This window comes from Chroicocephalus ridibundus, chromosome 7 (genome assembly GCF_963924245.1).
Source record: "Chroicocephalus ridibundus chromosome 7, bChrRid1.1, whole genome shotgun sequence".
NCBI classification, from domain to species: Eukaryota; Metazoa; Chordata; class Aves; order Charadriiformes; family Laridae; genus Chroicocephalus; species Chroicocephalus ridibundus.
In genome coordinates this window covers 19,545,250-19,562,639 of record NC_086290.1, presented here as the reverse complement: position 1 = coordinate 19,562,639, position 17,390 = coordinate 19,545,250, and the positions used below count along the sequence as shown (strand labels likewise).

Genomic DNA, 17,390 nt, shown 5'->3' with positions numbered 1-17,390 from the left:
TGGTCACAGGTTCTAGTCAAGCTTGGGTTAGTATTATTCAAAAGTCATACTCACTCAGGAATGTTTGGTGCTATGTTTGAAGTGTCATTCATTTCAGGTCATTCTTTTGTGTTCATGTTTTGAAAATAAAACTCAGAGTTGCAGTAACTCATCCTTGACTGACAATTTTAGTAAAGAGGTGATGGTTTGAAAGGAAGCAATAGTTGAGTGGCCTTGTCTGGGATAATCTGTGCCTTAACATTACTGGAATAGTATGGGAAACTTCAGACACCCATTTACTTAGTGCTGTATTTGCTCAGTGAATTAGCAAAACCCTGTGGCCCACAGAATTTTCAGTCTGGCACCATTCATGAACTTTATTCAGAAACTTATTTTTTAAAAATCAACTATACCTATTCTTAAATAGCTAAAGAAATGGCATTCAGAATATACAAAAACATTATTCCACTTATAAATAGAGAGCTTGCATTTGTAATACTTGCATTTAGAGTTTGCATTTAGATACTTGAGGTATCCGTATTATCAGATTAAGAAATCTGACATGACAGGTTAGAAATTGTAATGTCTACCAACTGAGAGATTTAATATCACACATAAACACTTGTGTAAAGTACTTTCTCTCATCTGAACTGATTAAATAGTCTTGTTAATTTTTAGTATGTGTACTATAATCTGCCAAATAGCTTGGACACTCTTACTTAATGTCTCATCTACCATTTTTCTTCCATTATTTCAGTTCTTTGTTTCTACACCATATTTTACATCAGACAGCAGTTCATACTACAAAATTTTTAGTGACAAAAATGGTTATAAGCATATTCATTACATCAATGGCTCTGTGGTAAGTCAAGTGTTCTACATTTATATACTGTAAGTTCCTGAAATAATTCTACAATATTTAGTAACTTATATGTCTTGCTTCACAGGAGAATGCAGTCCAAATTACAAGTGGAGAATGGGAGGCAATATATATTTTCAGAGTAACAAATGATGCAATGTAAGTATCACGAAGAAGAGAACAGGTTGTGAGTGTTGTCAGTAAAAGCAGCACTTAATCATGAACACCATTAGTTAACTCATCAAGTTATAGCTATGAATAATTTGTTTTGTATCTGGATGCATCCACAACAAATTTGTATGCAAAGGTACTGCACAGGTTTGCAAACTTTGTTTACTTACAGGAGATTATTTGCAAATTCTCCTACTTTTTCTACTTATTTTCAATCACCCATCTTAGAGTTATTTAGAAATAATTAAATTTAAGGATGTGGTTAACTGTCATATAATTTGCAGTTACTTCAGTCGTCTCTTTTTATGGCCTTTCATTCAGGTTACTATACAGATAGATACATCTTTCATAGTTGGAGTGATTAGCTCATGAGAATTAAGATAGAACTATTTATATGTTTATTTGTCATCTAATCAGAGTTTGAGCAAAGATTTATTAAGACGAAAGGTATATGAGCTTAACTTACTGTTCCACATGCAGAAATCTCAAAAAGTCTAAGTTAACTTCCAAGACGGCTTTTCATCTTGATGCTGGTTCGTAGGTCATCACTTTATGGATTATTTATTAACATATAAATGAATTTACAGTTTCTATTCAAGCAATGAATTTGAAGGCTATCCAGGAAGAAGGAATATTTACAAGTAAGTGTTATCAACATTATCTTAATGATGCGAGATTGCTAGAATACGGGTCTGGATTTTTCAGTAACATAATTTAGTTTCAAGATGTTTAAAGTATACATTCACAAGCTATTTTAACTAAATCTTGACCTCTGATTATATCTGACAATTGGGGAGAAATAGCATTTAAAGTTCAAATATACTCTTGGGGAAAAAAATGATAAAACTGGAGAACATTTATTTTTAAATTGAACCATTCTGAAAGTACAGTGCCTATGTTCTAGAATGTGAGTTAGACACATGTGAAGTTATTTGTAGCAAAATAAATATTGCTTTATTTTTCTCCTAGAATCAGTATTGGAAGTAAACCTGTCAGGAAACAATGCATTACTTGCAATTTAAGGAAAGAGAGATGCCAGTATTATACAGCAAGGTTCAGTGAACGTTCTAAGTATTATGCCTTGATCTGTTATGGTATGTATAGCCTGGGAGCAAACATATAATCAGTTGTTCTTTGAAGTTTGTCAGAGGCGTAAATAATACTAATTAACCCAAATGATAGCTAGATGAATCATAGAAATGTCACAAGAACCAGGAGAGATTTCCAGAAACTTTTCCATGTCCGAAAACCTTGGGAAGATGTTTCACAAAATACGAATACTTTTACTTTATATTTTTTTACTTTTTCAACAAAAATCTTGGGATTTTTCGAATTAAAACCAAATTTGTGAAAGTTCTTCATGGCACAAAACAGATTGTAATCTGGCTTGTCAAAGTCATGCTTTTTCTTGCAGCAGCAAGAGCAGGATTTAGAAACACACATTGATTTCCAATTCATGTGATCAAAGTTAGCTATGAGAAACTACTACAATATGTTTCCCAACTGGAATTATTAAAACCTGTGTTAGCCCCAAAATGTTGGATATTTACTACCTGAGAACCTTTTTAATAACTGAACTAAGAAAAAGCCAATTCATCAAAATGTATGATCATTGAAACCACTTGTAACACAAAAGTACTAGATGAAGTCTTGGCTCTGTTGAAATAAGTTAGGTGATTTCAATGATCTGAGGTTTCATCTATTGGTAATCAAAGGACAGTGAGGTAACAATCTAACAAAAGGGAAGAAAAACATCCAAGGTTTTCCTTTTGCGTATTTCATATAAAGTTTACTGTTCTTCTGATTCTGCACGGACTGATCAGCTGAAGAGTTCCTTAAAACTTCCCTGGAGCAGAGAAGCAAATGTAGCAAATAATAACACCTTTCAATCATTCTTGCACAAAATAGTCAGTAAGGTCATCACCATACGAAAGCCACTCACCTTCACAAATACGATGTGACATGTTCTCAGAAGAATGTTTCACATTGTTAATTCTGCATTTGCCTTATGTAATCGCATCTCAGGTATTAACTAGATGTCACTTCATCTCTAGGGAGGAAGAGTTTGTTAGTAGATTTAATTATTTCTGTTATGTTTGCTAAGCAATGTCTGTATGTATACAAGTCTGTGTACACACAGTACCTTATGTATTTTCGTGCAGCAGGGACTAGAGGGTTGTACGGCAGAGAAGATTCAGATTTGTGTATCAACTTTGAGCTCTTCAACACCATCAGTTACCAATGTTAACGTAACACACACTTCACCACCAAATTCCCACTTCAAACTATAAACTGCCTTCTTACCATTCTTATGACAGGTCCTGGGATTCCCATTTCTACTCTTTTTGAGAACTACGGTGATAGAGGTACTGCAAATATCCTGCCTGTTTCTGAGTGATTGCTTTTCTCATTGATCTTCACTATGCAGATCCTCTAATACAATATTTACAATTGTGATCAAGAAGCCTTTCATCTTGTTTGTTATTAAAATATGTAGTGCGTTTCTAGATTTGCCAGTGAGTAAAATCCAAATATCGGTGAGCACGCTGAGTCCTTTATTTTCATCCCTGAGTTCAGCACTTTTATAGCATCCTGATGTTTTTCCTGTTTACACACTATAGATGCAATGAACGTTGGCAACTCTTTGTCTACCCAATATTGAGTCAAACTTTGTAGAAAACATTATTGTGATTTCCAAAGTATTCCTTTTCACATTTTGATGAACACAAGACTTTCTGAGTTTTTCATTAAGCAACCCTACCCTACACAAAAGGCAAGAGTGCACTATTTAGAGTCTGCAGTTTGAGCTATTGTACCGTACTAATTAGAATTTGGATCAGTGACTGGCTTTGCAGCCATCGGTATGTCAAGGGAAGAGCAGAAGCCCTTTCAGATGGTCAGTTCAAATAACTGCTTCAGACAAGGTGTAATTATTTAATTATTCAGAGCCCTCATTCCTTAAGTAGCCTGTTAGTGAGCTCTCTTTGGAACCAGGCCAAGCAGGAATTCACTAACCATGAAAATATTAGTTACTCTGCAGTGAGTTTTCTCTCTGCGTCCCTTTTTTTTCTCCAAAAATTCTTCTCCAACTTAAAGCCCTCATTCCTGAAATGTTACGAAAACTAGCATGGTCCTGTAAAAAGCTTCAGTGATGTGGCATTTCCCCTTCCTTCCCCAATAATCAGCAAAAATGCACTGGTAGTTCTAATGTCAGGGTCCTTACAGTTCAGCCTGTATTGATAACCCACTATTAACTGAGTGTTGTGTAAACAGAAGACACATAAACATAAGGAAGACAAATGCTGCAATATTGCTCAGCTAAATTAATCAGTTTCATGTAGATTTCATGTAGAAGTCAATTAATTGCAACATAAGATTATTTTGACTCCGGTAGGATTTGGTACATCTTAGGTTTTAACCACTCAAAAATGTTTGCAGATGGAAAAGGTTGGTCAACATGTGTATTGCAATTGTGCTGTAAAAACACTGTGTTCTTCTCGTCTTTCTTTTGCAGAATGTTTAAATAGGTTTAAAGGTTTAAATACAGCTAATGCATGGATTTTTTTATATTTAATCCATTTTCATAGCTCTCTGTTTTCCATGATTCATTATGACTTTGTGTATCAAGGGCCCCTACTAATTTCTTATCAAAGTATGAATTGCATGAAATGCAGCTAAGTGCTCAACTACAAATACGTGTTTCCTAACCTCTCTGCAGGACAGACCAGTTTCGTTTAATGGATCTTCGCCACTGGTTTCATGATGCCTTATTCTGCTGTGCTTTTATTCTTCAGGAATAAAAACAAATTCAGGCTTCTCTCTGACTTTTTCCTGACCTTTTTTTGGATTAATTTTCCTTAAGTCCCTTGCTTTCGTAATCCGTGGTGCAAAACTATTTTTAGTAGATCCATTTTCATTGCAGTTGGCAGCATTCTGAAAATAGATCACTCATGAATTTTAGTAGGAGGCACGCAGTTAAAGTAACATGCACCACTTTGCAAGCTCCTTGCACCAGTTTGCAAGCTCCTTCCAGCATGCCTACAATTCATTTGTGGTAATGTGGAAGTTTCAGGAGTTTTGAGTTCGAAGTACAGAAAGAGTCCAGCTGGGTTTGGGTGAGTATCCAAAGCCAGAATGATCTTTCAGCCATAAAAAGCCACTTGAATCTGCAAAACTTATCAAGAGTACTTTCAAAGAACAAATCCCAGTGTTATATTTCTGGCATATCCTGAGCACTATCTAGCTAAAGACGTGCTGAAAGAAGTACTTCTTGTATTTTTGGAGCATTTCCAGAAGTTGTTGCCATTAAAAAAAAAAAAAAAAAAGGTAAACTACCAAAGAAAAGTCTCCTGCAGTATTAAAAGGTTCTTTTGTTTTGAAAGTCAAGCTAAAAATTGCAGATTTCCATTATGTACAATATTCGTCATCCATCACTACTCATGGGAAAACACATAAATAAATAAATAAGTAATACCAGGTGGATTAATAATATATAGTTCTGCAGTCTATGCTAGAAATTAACTAACTTTTAAATAGGTTGGGTTTTTTTTAATTATATAACTGTAAATTGTGTCTAAAGCAAGTAAAACAAAATATTTAAATACTTTTTAGATAAAAAAAACAACAAAAGAGGTTCACTAAGTGTGCAGTAATATATTACTAAGAACAGTTATATGGTAAGTCCTAGTATCTTTGTGTAGGACGATACTGTACAGTGGTTAAGTAAGGGTTTGCTGCAGCCCCTTAAGAAACTGGATTTCCCGCAATAGTCCAGAAATAAGATACTCCCAAACATCTGTGTGCTTAACCACACTGCCCAAGGGTCTCACAGGTTAAACTGATGTTACTGTGGTAACCAAGAGAGGAGATATAGGCCCGTGTTTTGCGTGATGGGATGAATTTTGCATTTCCAGCTCCTACCATTTTACAAAACTGGGATGAGGGCTCTGCAAGAGAAAGGAGTTTCTTCATAACATCCGGGACTCATATTCAGAGGCAGCATGCAAAAGGATTTGCATTGCAAAATGTACATCCTATAAAAATCTAATGAATATTTGTGCATTATAATACCAGTGCCTTGTTTTTATTTAGCTATGTGATCAAGACCAATTAGAAGTGTCTGAGTTGATTTCGTTACTCTGCTTGTAAAATTTCACAGGTTTCCTTTCTGTTCTAATAACACAAAATAAAGGAATCTCAATTAATGATGAGGAACTAACAATGAATTAGTTAATAACTCAGGCATTTCTTTTACTTAGAGCTCAGAGTACTGGAAGACAATGGGGAATTGCAGGCTGCTTTGCAAGAAATCAAACTGCCAAAAGAAGAAATTAATAAACTTGAAGTGGATGGTATAAGTAAGAATTACACATCTTTAGTATACTTTTTATTCTTACCATTTTAATATTTTGCCTTCGTTTTGTTACAGTAAGTATCGTCTTTCTGTAGAACAAACTTGTTAGCCTTCAGGTTGGGAAAAAGACGCCTGGTTCTGCCCTGTTTGACAACAACCAATTTGTCTGTGCCTCAGGGTATCTCTCAGTAAAATAGTAGTTAAAATACATCTCTGCTTCAGAAAGCATTTTTTTTAAAATTCTTTAATACTATTGGCTAGAGTGTTTAAATATAATGTAAAAATATTATAGTATGGTGGTAATAAAATGTGAAATGTAAACTGCTGTTCATGTGTTACACATATTGACTTGCATACACTGTTGTTTTCACTAGTGACTTCACAAATAATATTCCATGGAAATGAATCAGTGTGAAGTTTCCAAAATTAATTTCTCATAATCTTAACAACAGTTATATTCCTAGTTGTGTTTTTCTAGACACCTGTAAAACTGAGAACCTAGAGTTATGTGAAATAATAATTTTATGCATAGCTATATTAAAAGTGGGCACTTTATTTCTTCAAAGTCTTCTTCAACAGCTCAATATAAAAAGTTACTTGCATCAGTTCTGTGATGCACAGTTTGTGCATTGTGTAGTTTGTGCTGATTGATTTTCATGTATGATGACACCAAACTCTGGATTATGCTTGAAGGAATCATTTTAACCATTAACAATATAGTTTTAATATGTCTTTTCTAGCTTTGTGGTACAAAATGCTTCTACCTCCACAATTTGATAGATCTAAGAAGTACCCTCTGCTTATTCAGGTGTATGTAACATTTTCTTTCTTTGAATGTTGTTGTTATGTCGGAAAACATAGTTCTTATAATTTAACAAAACCTAGGACATTTGCAACATTATGAAGCAAAAGAAAAACCACTTCCTTCCATTTTGTTTGTTGTGGTGGGTTTTTAAATATATTTCAGGAATAGAAATTCAACCCAATGGAAATCAATGGGGTTTTTAATGTTAATCTGAGCATGGCAAGGATTAGTTCCTCAGAGAAAGAAAAAGGATAAAAACATGTGGGCTTGGAGTTCTTAGCTCTCTTGCTGCTTCTGTTTATCATGAGGCAGTCTGAAATTACTGATTTTAGCTTTGCTAATATGAAAAATACAAGAGCCTTCTTCATTTTTTAAGAAAAAAACCCAAACACACCTAAACCATGTGGACCGGCTTCTTTGATCAAATGTTCCTTCTAAAGAGCATTTGACATGAGTTTAATTTATTGCAGGCAGGAAACACAACAAAAATTGCAGTGGTGCAAAAAAAATGAGAGGCAGAAAGGAAAGCTGAGTGGGTGGAATAAACCTTGCATCATTTTGTATTAACCAGTGATGATCCAAAGGTCCAAGAATGCTAAGTATGTTTGAATGAAGTTTAGAGTAGAAGATTAAGTGGGTTGTATCCTTGAGGTCAAATGTGTAATTCGCATTAGGCCATTCTCATGACGAGTGTCTCTCTGTATTGCTCAGCTGTGTGGGGTGTGTTCTGCCCACAGCTCCAACAGCACATGATATTCCCTACTGAAACAAAGAAGGTCTGGGGATGGCCAGAAAGTGTAGGGAACTTTTTTCTCCTCTTTTCTTTGTCATTGCTGACTGCACGCATAGAGCAAATGCAGAAAAGCACCAAAAAAGGGCTACTACACCTGAGGAGTTTGGAGAGAGGAAAGAACTGAGTCTTTGAGGATGAGTCTTCCAATGATTCCCCTTAGGACAAGCACCTGATGCTGCACCCCTAGCCTGAACTAAAACTAATGATTTGCATAGGCATAAGACCTAAAGGATTAAAATGGATTTTGGATATCAAAATCGTACAAACATATGAAAATGGTAGTTGAATTGTTTGTCTATTAAGCTTTCTGAACCACAGACATATAGCAAAATACTTGTGGAGAAAATGTAAGAAGTACCTATAGCTAGAGTCCGGTATCCAGTAATTATTTATAAATTTATAAGTATGAGTTGAAAATGTGTGAATTTTTGTCCTCAGGTATGGAGGACCTTGCAGTCAGAATGTAAAGGAAACATTCAGCATTAGCTGGATAACCTATCTTGCAAGCAAAGAGGGAATTATTGTTGCTCTGGTGGATGGCAGAGGGACAGCTTATCAAGGTGACAAGATTTTGCATGCAGTATATCGAAGACTAGGAGTTTATGAAGTTGAGGACCAAATCTCGGCAGTGAAGTAAGTAGAATATCTCCTCGTATGACTGTTGTATTTACATACCAACAAGAAGTAATGTGGAAAAAAATATTAAATATACTTCTCAGCCTTTCTTCTGGAGCACTGAGGTCTCCAGGGAATAAGACAAGAAGACTTGTAGAAATAAAATGTTACTGAGGTGCTTGATGTCAGTGAGATTTTGTGTGGTGTGTTAAGTCTATATGCTACTAAATCCACATTTGGACCTCACCAATTCCATTTTATAAGACCATCATCAGAGGCTTCAATCCTAGGCCTACAGAAATTCAAGTATCAGTGGTGAGAGGTAAGCCAATGTATTATTCATTATTCTGAAGTTTTCCCTGTAGGGGAAACCTACCTCAGTGACCGTAGCAATTAGCCAAAGATCCATAATGATGTACCACAGTGGTTAGCTAAAGGTCAAATGTGAAGTTTGTAGCTGAATCCTGACACAAGCCTTCTAGAGGTCGGTTAGTCATAAACTTGCCTTCCATGCTATTTCAGGATAGTAATGAACAACAGGAAGTGTCTGAGGTCCTCTGGTAGTTGTTCCCCAACAGTTGCTTCTTTGCATCAAAACACGTAAAGTGTTCCAAAGGAAGATAATGCCCTAAGGAGCTTTGGGGAGGGAGATAAAGCTGATGTTTTGTAAAGAAAGGCTGCCTGCTAACTTAGAGATGCAATAGCACTGCTAAAGTGAGCATTTAAAGAAGTATTAGTTTGAACCCCACAGAAATGAGTACAAGGCAGGAATAAGGAATTTAGTCTAGCCTTTGATCTGGAATTTGGCCCATCAGAGCATGGATAGATTTCCAGGTGCAATAGTAAATACCCTCTTTCCCCCAGTAATAGACCGGCCTCTGAGTAGCTTAGCTACAAATTGGATGTAGCAGTCCACGTTTCCACAGCTTTCTCTACTTGTTTGAGAACACTGCCTGTATTTACAAGTGTGTGTGAGGAGGGTATCTGTTCCTTCCTCTTTCTGCTTTGTGATAATTCATTTGCTCTTCAATGATACAAGCACACCATTATCCTTTTCAGTGATAAATGAAACAGAATAGCTGTATATCATGTCAGGGTTTTCTATTAATGCATTATTTGATTTTCTATCTTGAAACTTTTAGCAGCAACGGCATGCTTTAAAATATCACAAAAGAGACAATGTTTTTTTATTGCTCTGAATCGTCACTCAGAGATAAAATGTCAGAGGCAGAGGGAACCTAAACTGATTCTGCAGTTGCAAAATCTGCTGAGACAGGCTGTGAAGAAATGACCGCAGACTTCACACTTCCCAGCTTTCTGTCAGCACCTAGACTAAATTTTTATTCAGTTAAATGTATTGCATTCCATCTTCCTGATCTAACACATGGTTTAAGATGCATGATTTTTAGAGAGGATCCTATACTCTAGTGGAAAGTTCTTGGAGGGGCTTTTACTGTAGGAGGAACCTCGGGGATTAAGACAGCAATGTAACAAAACTGAATAATTTTTTGGCTTTTCCAACATTGTCCCACCCAGATATTATCCTGCATTTTGGCTGTTGTCAGTCACTCGTGCTTGTCCTAGTAAAATTAGGCTAGTATGTGTCCTGGGATGTATCTGAACCTATTTTGTTTATCTGTCACTCTCAGACCTTTGTGGTCATTTGTTGTATCCCTTTGCTGTTGCTAATACAGCTCTGCAAATGCAGTCTTCAGACTCAGATGCAGCAGGATTTTTGTAGGAGACCTAATATTTATGATTCTCTTTGGCCTGTTTGACTACTGAGAGCATAAGAAAGGTGCACCTTTCCTCCATTGCAAGCTCATAGTTGGAGCATGAGAAAATGTTTTCCTCATTTTTTATTATTGTAGCAGTATGCACTCTTCACTTTTCAGGCACATAAAAAACTTTATTGCTCCAGGGAATCCTTAATCTCAGAAGTTGATACTGTGCCTTTTGAGACATCAGAGTATCAACTCGTAAGATGAGTATGTTGAACATCTTGCAGGATAAGGTCAGTTAATGGTAATCCAGCACCTTTGGCACTAAAACAATGAAAATTACACTAGCCTGTGGGAAGGTAGAGCTATGGGAAATGAAATATGGTTATTAGTAGGAGTACACATTTTTGAACTTTTTTCTCTGCATGTGTGTGAGTGTATGTCTGTGCATATATATATGTGCACGTGTACAACATGAGTATAATGTATCACAGAATCACAGAATCTTCAGAGTTGGAAGGGACCTCTAGAGATCATCTAGTCCAACTCCCCTGCTAAAGCAGGATTGCCTAGAGCACATTCCTCAGGACTGCATCCAGGCGGGTCTTGAAAATCTCCAGAGAAGGGGACTCCACACCCTCCCTGGGCAGCCTGTTCCACTGCTCTGTCACCCTCACCGTAAAGAAGTTTTTCCGTGTATGTGAACGGAACTTCCTATGTTCCAACTTGTGCCCATTGCCCCTTGTCCTGTCACTGGGAACCATTGAAAAGAGTCTGGCCCCATCCTCCTTCAACCCACCCTTTAGATACTTGTATGCCATAATGTCTCCCCTCGGCCTTCTCCAGGCTAAAGAGTCCCAACTCTTTCAGCCTTTCCTCATAAGGGAGATGCTCCACTCCCTCAATCATCTTAGTTGCCCTTTGCTGGACTCGCTCCAGCAGTTCCCTTTCCCTCTTGAACTGGGGAGCCCAAAAACTGGACGCGGTATTCCAGTTGTGGCCTCACCACTGCAGAGTAGAGGGGGAGAATGACCTCCTTCGTCCTACTGGCCACACTCTTCCCTATGCAGCCCAGGATTCCATTGGCCTTTTTGGCAACAAGGGCACATTGTTGGCTCATGGATAGTTTACTGTCTACCGGGACCCCCAGATCCTTCTCCTCAGAACTACTTCCCAGCAGGTCCACCCCTAACCTATACTGGTGCTTAGCATTCTTCCTCCCCAGGTGGAGGACCTTGCACTTGCTTTTGTTGAACCTCATTAGGTTCTTCTCTGCCCAGCTCTCCAGCCTGTCCAGGTCACGCTGGATGGCAGCACGGCCCTCTGGAGTGTCAGCTTGGTATCATCAGTGAACTTGCTGTATGATGTTTAATCTAGTCTAATCAGGTGATTTCTAAGTATGAGAAAAAATAACTTTTTTTGCCAAGAAGCCAGTTGTGCAGAGTCCTCATACACTGGAACAAAAATTATTATGAAGAAAGTACTAATTTCAGCATTTTCTGTTCTTTCAAGAAAAAGTCTTCCTTTTCCTCTCAAATATCTATTAATTGAATAATTGATGCTTTGTAGAAATCAGACATGCTATGCTGATTGTCAGTTTGCTCAAATTGGTGGGATGTGTGAAGAAAGTGAAAGAAAAAATTTTTTTTGCTAATTTTTTATAGTATTAGAAATGTTTTGTAATAATGCATTTATATCTGCGATTTTCTTTTCCACAGAAAATTTATAGAAATGGGTTTTATTGATGAGAAACGAATAGCAATATGGGGCTGGGTAAGTGGTTGGGGTTTTTGTATCTATCTTCAAATAATCCTGCAGTATAATTTTTTCAGTTCTTCCTTATTCTGTCCTAAATCTGTATGAAGTTTTCTCTGCCAGTGTTTGATAGTATTGCCAAAGGGAATAATTCTTGTTTGTGCCTATATACATGCAACTGCAACAGTCCAAGCCCCCGAAAAGGGATCTTTGGCAGCTCAAGAGGGAATTTTGAAAAGCTTATGTCATACATTGTTTGGACTTGAAGTTAAGCAAAACTGAGATGTTTTAATTGGCTTTACTTTTAACTTAGGGACTTACTGGCATGGTGTCAAAATTCAAGTATTGTCCTTTCTGATCTGAGATTAAAATAATGAGAAAAGTCCTATGAATATCTCTCATCAGACATGTGACGCGTGCATCATTCTGAATCACTGTATACTTGGCTGGCTTTGAAATGGTCAGCAGGGATAAACATGAGTCTGAGGTGTGGACAACATTGACAGCTTCACCAAGAAGTGGAAAAATTGGACAGTATAGGAGTCATTCCAAATAATTAGCCACTCTATTTTTCATCTTTGATTTTTTCATGTACTTTGCTTTGTAAGTCCTTATTCTTAAATGGCCAAATTCCACTACCCTTAGGCACTGAGAAATAGAGTAGCCTACCTCAAGTACAAATTTTAGGATGGAACTGCCTTCTAATAGGAGAAAAATTATTATTGGAATAGTTTGGATTCTTTTACCTGTGCTGTCAGCTTCAAAGTAGGACGATTCATGGAAATGAGATGCAAACTTACTAGTGGTATGGGAGAGCTGAAGACAACTTCAGTGGCACAAATGCCACACAGCCCTTTTACAGAGATTTTTAAAGATGTTTAGGCCATCTGACTCAATTTCTTATGTTCATCGTGAATGACTGGATCAAGAATGCATAGACAGAACTGAAGCCCTGCTTCCTACCCAGCTTCAGCAGCTTTAGCATAACAGAATCATACTATGCAGCAGAATGAGCAGATAAGCAACACCTGAGGGTCTCGTGGATTAGGGACAGTACTGTAAGGAATGCTAAAGGCAGTTGGAGGCCAGACCTGTGTTAGCCACCCTTACTCTGTCTCTGAGTGAATCAGTATCAGCTATCCAGCAGTAACAGGCAGCACTAATTTTAAAAATTTACAGAATAAACCGGTATGTTAGCCACTCATTAACATTATACAATATTTTTCTCCTTATACATGTTCACTTTTCTCTGATTATCTTTCAGAAAGACCTTTTATTTCATTCCCTTTAACTGCCTGTCTTTGCCAGGAGAATTCTTCTGATCTGTCACTGTTTGTTTTGTTTATTTTTTTACTGGTTTTTGTTTGTTTGTTTGTTTTCATTGGCCCAGTTTCATTGTAAGAGGCCTGCCCAGAAACACACTAGAGGATGGATCTTATAAGATTCAGTTCAGTCGTAACTATAGAATTTGCCTGAGCAGGGTTGCTAAAATCTTTCTATGAAGATTTTACCAACTAATACTTAAATTACTTTGGTCAAACACTGCTATAACACCAGGATAAAATGGAGTACCATATGGTAAAATTAAGTGACACAGACACTTACAAGTGAGTAATTCTAAAGTGACATTAAGTTAAGGCCACATGAAAATATTTTTTTTTTTTTAATCACATCATATTTTATTTCACCACAGCGTTTCCAGAACTGATTAAAAGATTTCACACATCTAAAGCATTGTATCCCAGTAGCAGATGTAATATTCAAATAACGACACTATTGCCAAACCTGTCAGTGTTTTTTTCCATTTTTTTCTATTTATTATACCATTTCCTGGTCTATAACCTTTGCAAGGAGTTGAAAGGTGTCTCCTTATTTGTAGCCTACAGCTTGGCAGGTGTGCAGGGACTACGCAGCTCATTGTACTTTCAGACTCACCAAACTCTTCTAGGTGTCAAAAGCTCTTAAATAAGCACTAAAGAAATTCAGGTTTTGAACTCTATCTCTCTGCCTGTTATAGTGTATAGATTCATCTGCCTGATCCTAATCCTTTACTTTTTAGCTTTGTGGACTGTTTTTTTTAAAAGATCAAATGAGTCAATCAAACGAGATGGAAAAATTGTACAAATTATTGTTTCCATTAGCATATCTCTCACTGTCATTTCAAGCTGGAATGTCAAGAGGAGGGAAGGACTAACTTTTGTAACAAAAAATATTTAATAGTTTGCTTGTTTCCCTTAGTCTTTCATACACTACTGATGAGGTTGATAATCTTCAGAATTCTTCATGATACACCCCATATTTTTATCCCTCTCTCACTTCCAAAGTAAACAGTAACCCATTATTACCCAAAGACCTTATACAAGTATTTTCCAACCCCAGTTCCACATCCTATGGACAGCCAAACCAAATGCATTTTATTTACAATATCTTCCTGTCTCAGCAACTAGCCTCGCACAGTTGCACACATCTATTTTGATATCCACGCTTACTTACTACTTTACCTAACTTTCAGCTGTGAACTTATTCTTCCTTGCTGGATCCCAGTTTGAGGAATCAGGCCAGAAAATAACAGGAACAGCGGCAGGCAGTAGGGAGGAATTGCGCCAACCTCAAGTTCTCAAGTAGCTGAGCCTGTTGGTACCGATGATGGGGCAGGTTCAATATGCCGATCATTAGAAAAAGCTAGGTAGTTTGTTAAGGGAGGAAAAAACCCTGTAACTCTTCTTGGAGGTGCAAACTGAAAGGATGAGAGGCAGCGAATCCAAATTGCCACCAGGGAAGTTTTGTTAGGAAAAAAATTTTACTTAACAGTGATCAGTGTTCAAACAGATTGAGTAGGGAGCCGGTGTAGGGAACGTGACTCTGATCAACAGCATTTAAATCTGAAGTTAGCCCTGTTTTGAGATAGAGGTTGCACTAGATTACCTTGAAGGACCCTACCAACTTAGATTTTTCTATGATTCTAAGTGGTAATAAGAGTATACTGTGATAAGCATTGAAGAAGTAGTAAAAAAGAAGTGATTCAATAAAATTGTCTAATCTCTCTCACAAGAAATCACATCAGATCCATTTGAAATAAATTAATTTAAAAAAAAAAATTAAAAAGCTTTTGTTGCTTTGTCCTCCATGCATTCAAAGCAAAATATTTACTTTGGAATTAATTTATATGAGTTTGATTCAGAAAACAAAATGATACTTCACCAATAATTTTAAACTGTCTGTGATTTCTCTCTAGTCCTATGGTGGGTACGTAACTTCTTTGGCTCTTGGATCTGGCAGTGGAGTATTTAAATGTGGAATGGCTGTGGCTCCTGTTTCCAGCTGGGAATATTACGGTATGGAAACTTGTCATAAATACTGACTTGGAAAGCAAGATGTAGCATTTAATGACTTTCTAAATGAAATCCTTGCAGGAGACTGGCGGTATGAAACTTACTTAAAGACATTGCAATTATCTAGACATAAAACTCTTTAAGTTTAGTGTTTTCCTTGGTGAAAGTAACTGCAACTGGCAGTTTGAAAGAGACTTTGTCACACAGAAGAAGGTATGCCCAGATAATTCCACATGCACATCTGTAACAGTAAGTGTGTAAAGTCCTCTTGATAAACAGCTATACTGAGGAGTGTTCTTCCTAAAAATCCTGTTAAAAGAGTATCACTGAATTCAGAAACAGCTGAAATTATTTTTCTGCCAGCAACGGAATCACAGTGCACTTCAACTTCAGATACTGCAGATGATCTCCATCAGGAATCAGTATCTCTGATGATTGCAGTTATTTCCCGAAATAAAGAGAGGGACTCAGTTGTGCCTGATACAATTTTTTTAAAAAATATTTCAAAATATTTTTCCCTTTCGACGTTTCTCAGCCACACCTCCTGCGTTGTTGTGTTACAAGACATATTTTTATTTATGTTTATTGACTTAGACCCCAGGCTGTTCAGAGGAAACAACTCCAGGAGTACACTCCTAGGGCCTTACTGTGTGAATAAAGCAGGCACATACTCATACTTACTTGCAGACCTGTTAAGCTTTTGGCATGGTGTAAAGGAACCTTAGTACAAAAAAGAAGCATGGCATACATGTTTTCAGTGAGCAAAATGTAGCACTTTGAACACATTTACTTAGCATATGGTCGTTTGCTAAGAAGTCTTGGTTATGAGAAAATTTTTGGTTAAATGGGAAAGATTCCTTCCCTGACTGCTAGCACAGACATTCCTTGTATTTATGGTGTTTTGCAAACAAAGGGGAAAACATTTGTATGATACAGGAAGCGTAATCTTCATGTTTTCACTGGCATCAAGATTTTTTAGAGACATTTTCACTCATGATCACAAAATTATTTCCAGAATGCAGGCATAAAGCACTATTTTTGAAAAAGTCCTTCAAAAAAAGAAGAGTCATAAACATTTGTCCAAGCCTTGAAAATTGAATTAAGTTTTTAAGATAAAGTAGATTAGACCCGCACCATTGAATTTTTACTTTAGCTGAATTTTCAGGAGGGAGTTAAAGAATCTTACTAAAAACACATTGTAAAATCCAAACAGGCAAAAGTACCTCCACTAAGGAAGGAAGGAAGGAAGGAAGGAAGGAAGGAAACAGAAGGAAGTCATGAGTCATAAGTTTTGGCAAACAGATCATGTTAATGTCAGGGTGAACTGTGTTAGGGGCAAAACTACAGGATGCTACATATTTGAATCTTTAAGTAGTATCAGTATGTCAGAGGATGTACTGTCCCCTAGAGCTTCCAGATTCTGTCCCACCCTCTTTTAATGCACAGATTAGAGTCTGGACTATAATCTTTTCTCTGAAATCCTCCCACTCACCTCCATTTTGTGTCAGAGTTAATAACAGTTGAACAGTTACAAGATGGCAAGGGAAATTGCATTCGGGGACGATGTATCATTAAAAGCATTAGATCTGTGATTGTTTTATTAAAATTCGCAATTTATCTCCTTTTTCTTCCTCAGTAATTGACAAGCCGAATCTTCCACTTAGTCATTATAATGTAATTCTGCTGACCTCTGTGGACTTGTTGTAGCTATACTGGTAGAAGAGAGTGGAGAATTTGGCTCAGAATACTGTAGAAATACCAGCCATTCAGAAAGAGTCTATTTTATTGAAAACTTAAGCCCAATATGGTTGTTTGACACTGTGTTGACAACAGATATTGCACATTTTCTGTTTTCATTGAATGATAAAGGATTTTGATAAAAGATAGGCTACTTCTTAGATTTTTTTGGTACTTAGTTTATTACAAATCATCATCAGGAGCCTTACTTGGCTGATCTGGGAGACATAATACATGTCTTTAGCACTCAGTGGTAACATATGTGAAGGA

At 36.9% G+C, this 17,390-nt stretch overlaps 1 protein-coding gene across 8 annotated transcripts in view; it reads left to right on the top strand.

Moving 5' to 3' along the window:
- LOC134518662 (prolyl endopeptidase FAP-like) overlaps positions 1 to 17,390 on the top strand; it is a 43,799-nt gene that overhangs the window by 20,400 nt on the left and 6,009 nt on the right. For 6 of the 8 annotated variants that reach the window (XR_010072028.1, XM_063341711.1, XM_063341712.1 and 3 more), the window contains 10 exons: positions 737 to 841; positions 927 to 997; positions 1,597 to 1,650; positions 1,979 to 2,103; positions 3,328 to 3,375; positions 6,268 to 6,366; positions 7,103 to 7,172; positions 8,399 to 8,593; positions 12,015 to 12,069; positions 15,287 to 15,386. Coding sequence is in view for 5 of the 8 variants with exons in the window: in XM_063341711.1 (XP_063197781.1) it covers positions 737 to 841; positions 927 to 997; positions 1,597 to 1,650; positions 1,979 to 2,103; positions 3,328 to 3,375; positions 6,268 to 6,366; positions 7,103 to 7,172; positions 8,399 to 8,593; positions 12,015 to 12,069; positions 15,287 to 15,386 (922 nt within the window). In the remaining 3 variants the exon portion in view is untranslated. The remainder of the gene's footprint in view (positions 1 to 736; positions 842 to 926; positions 998 to 1,596; positions 1,651 to 1,978; positions 2,104 to 3,327; positions 3,376 to 6,267; positions 6,367 to 7,102; positions 7,173 to 8,398; positions 8,594 to 12,014; positions 12,070 to 15,286; positions 15,387 to 17,390) is intronic. The other 2 variants (XR_010072030.1, XR_010072029.1) reach the window with 1 other exon arrangement.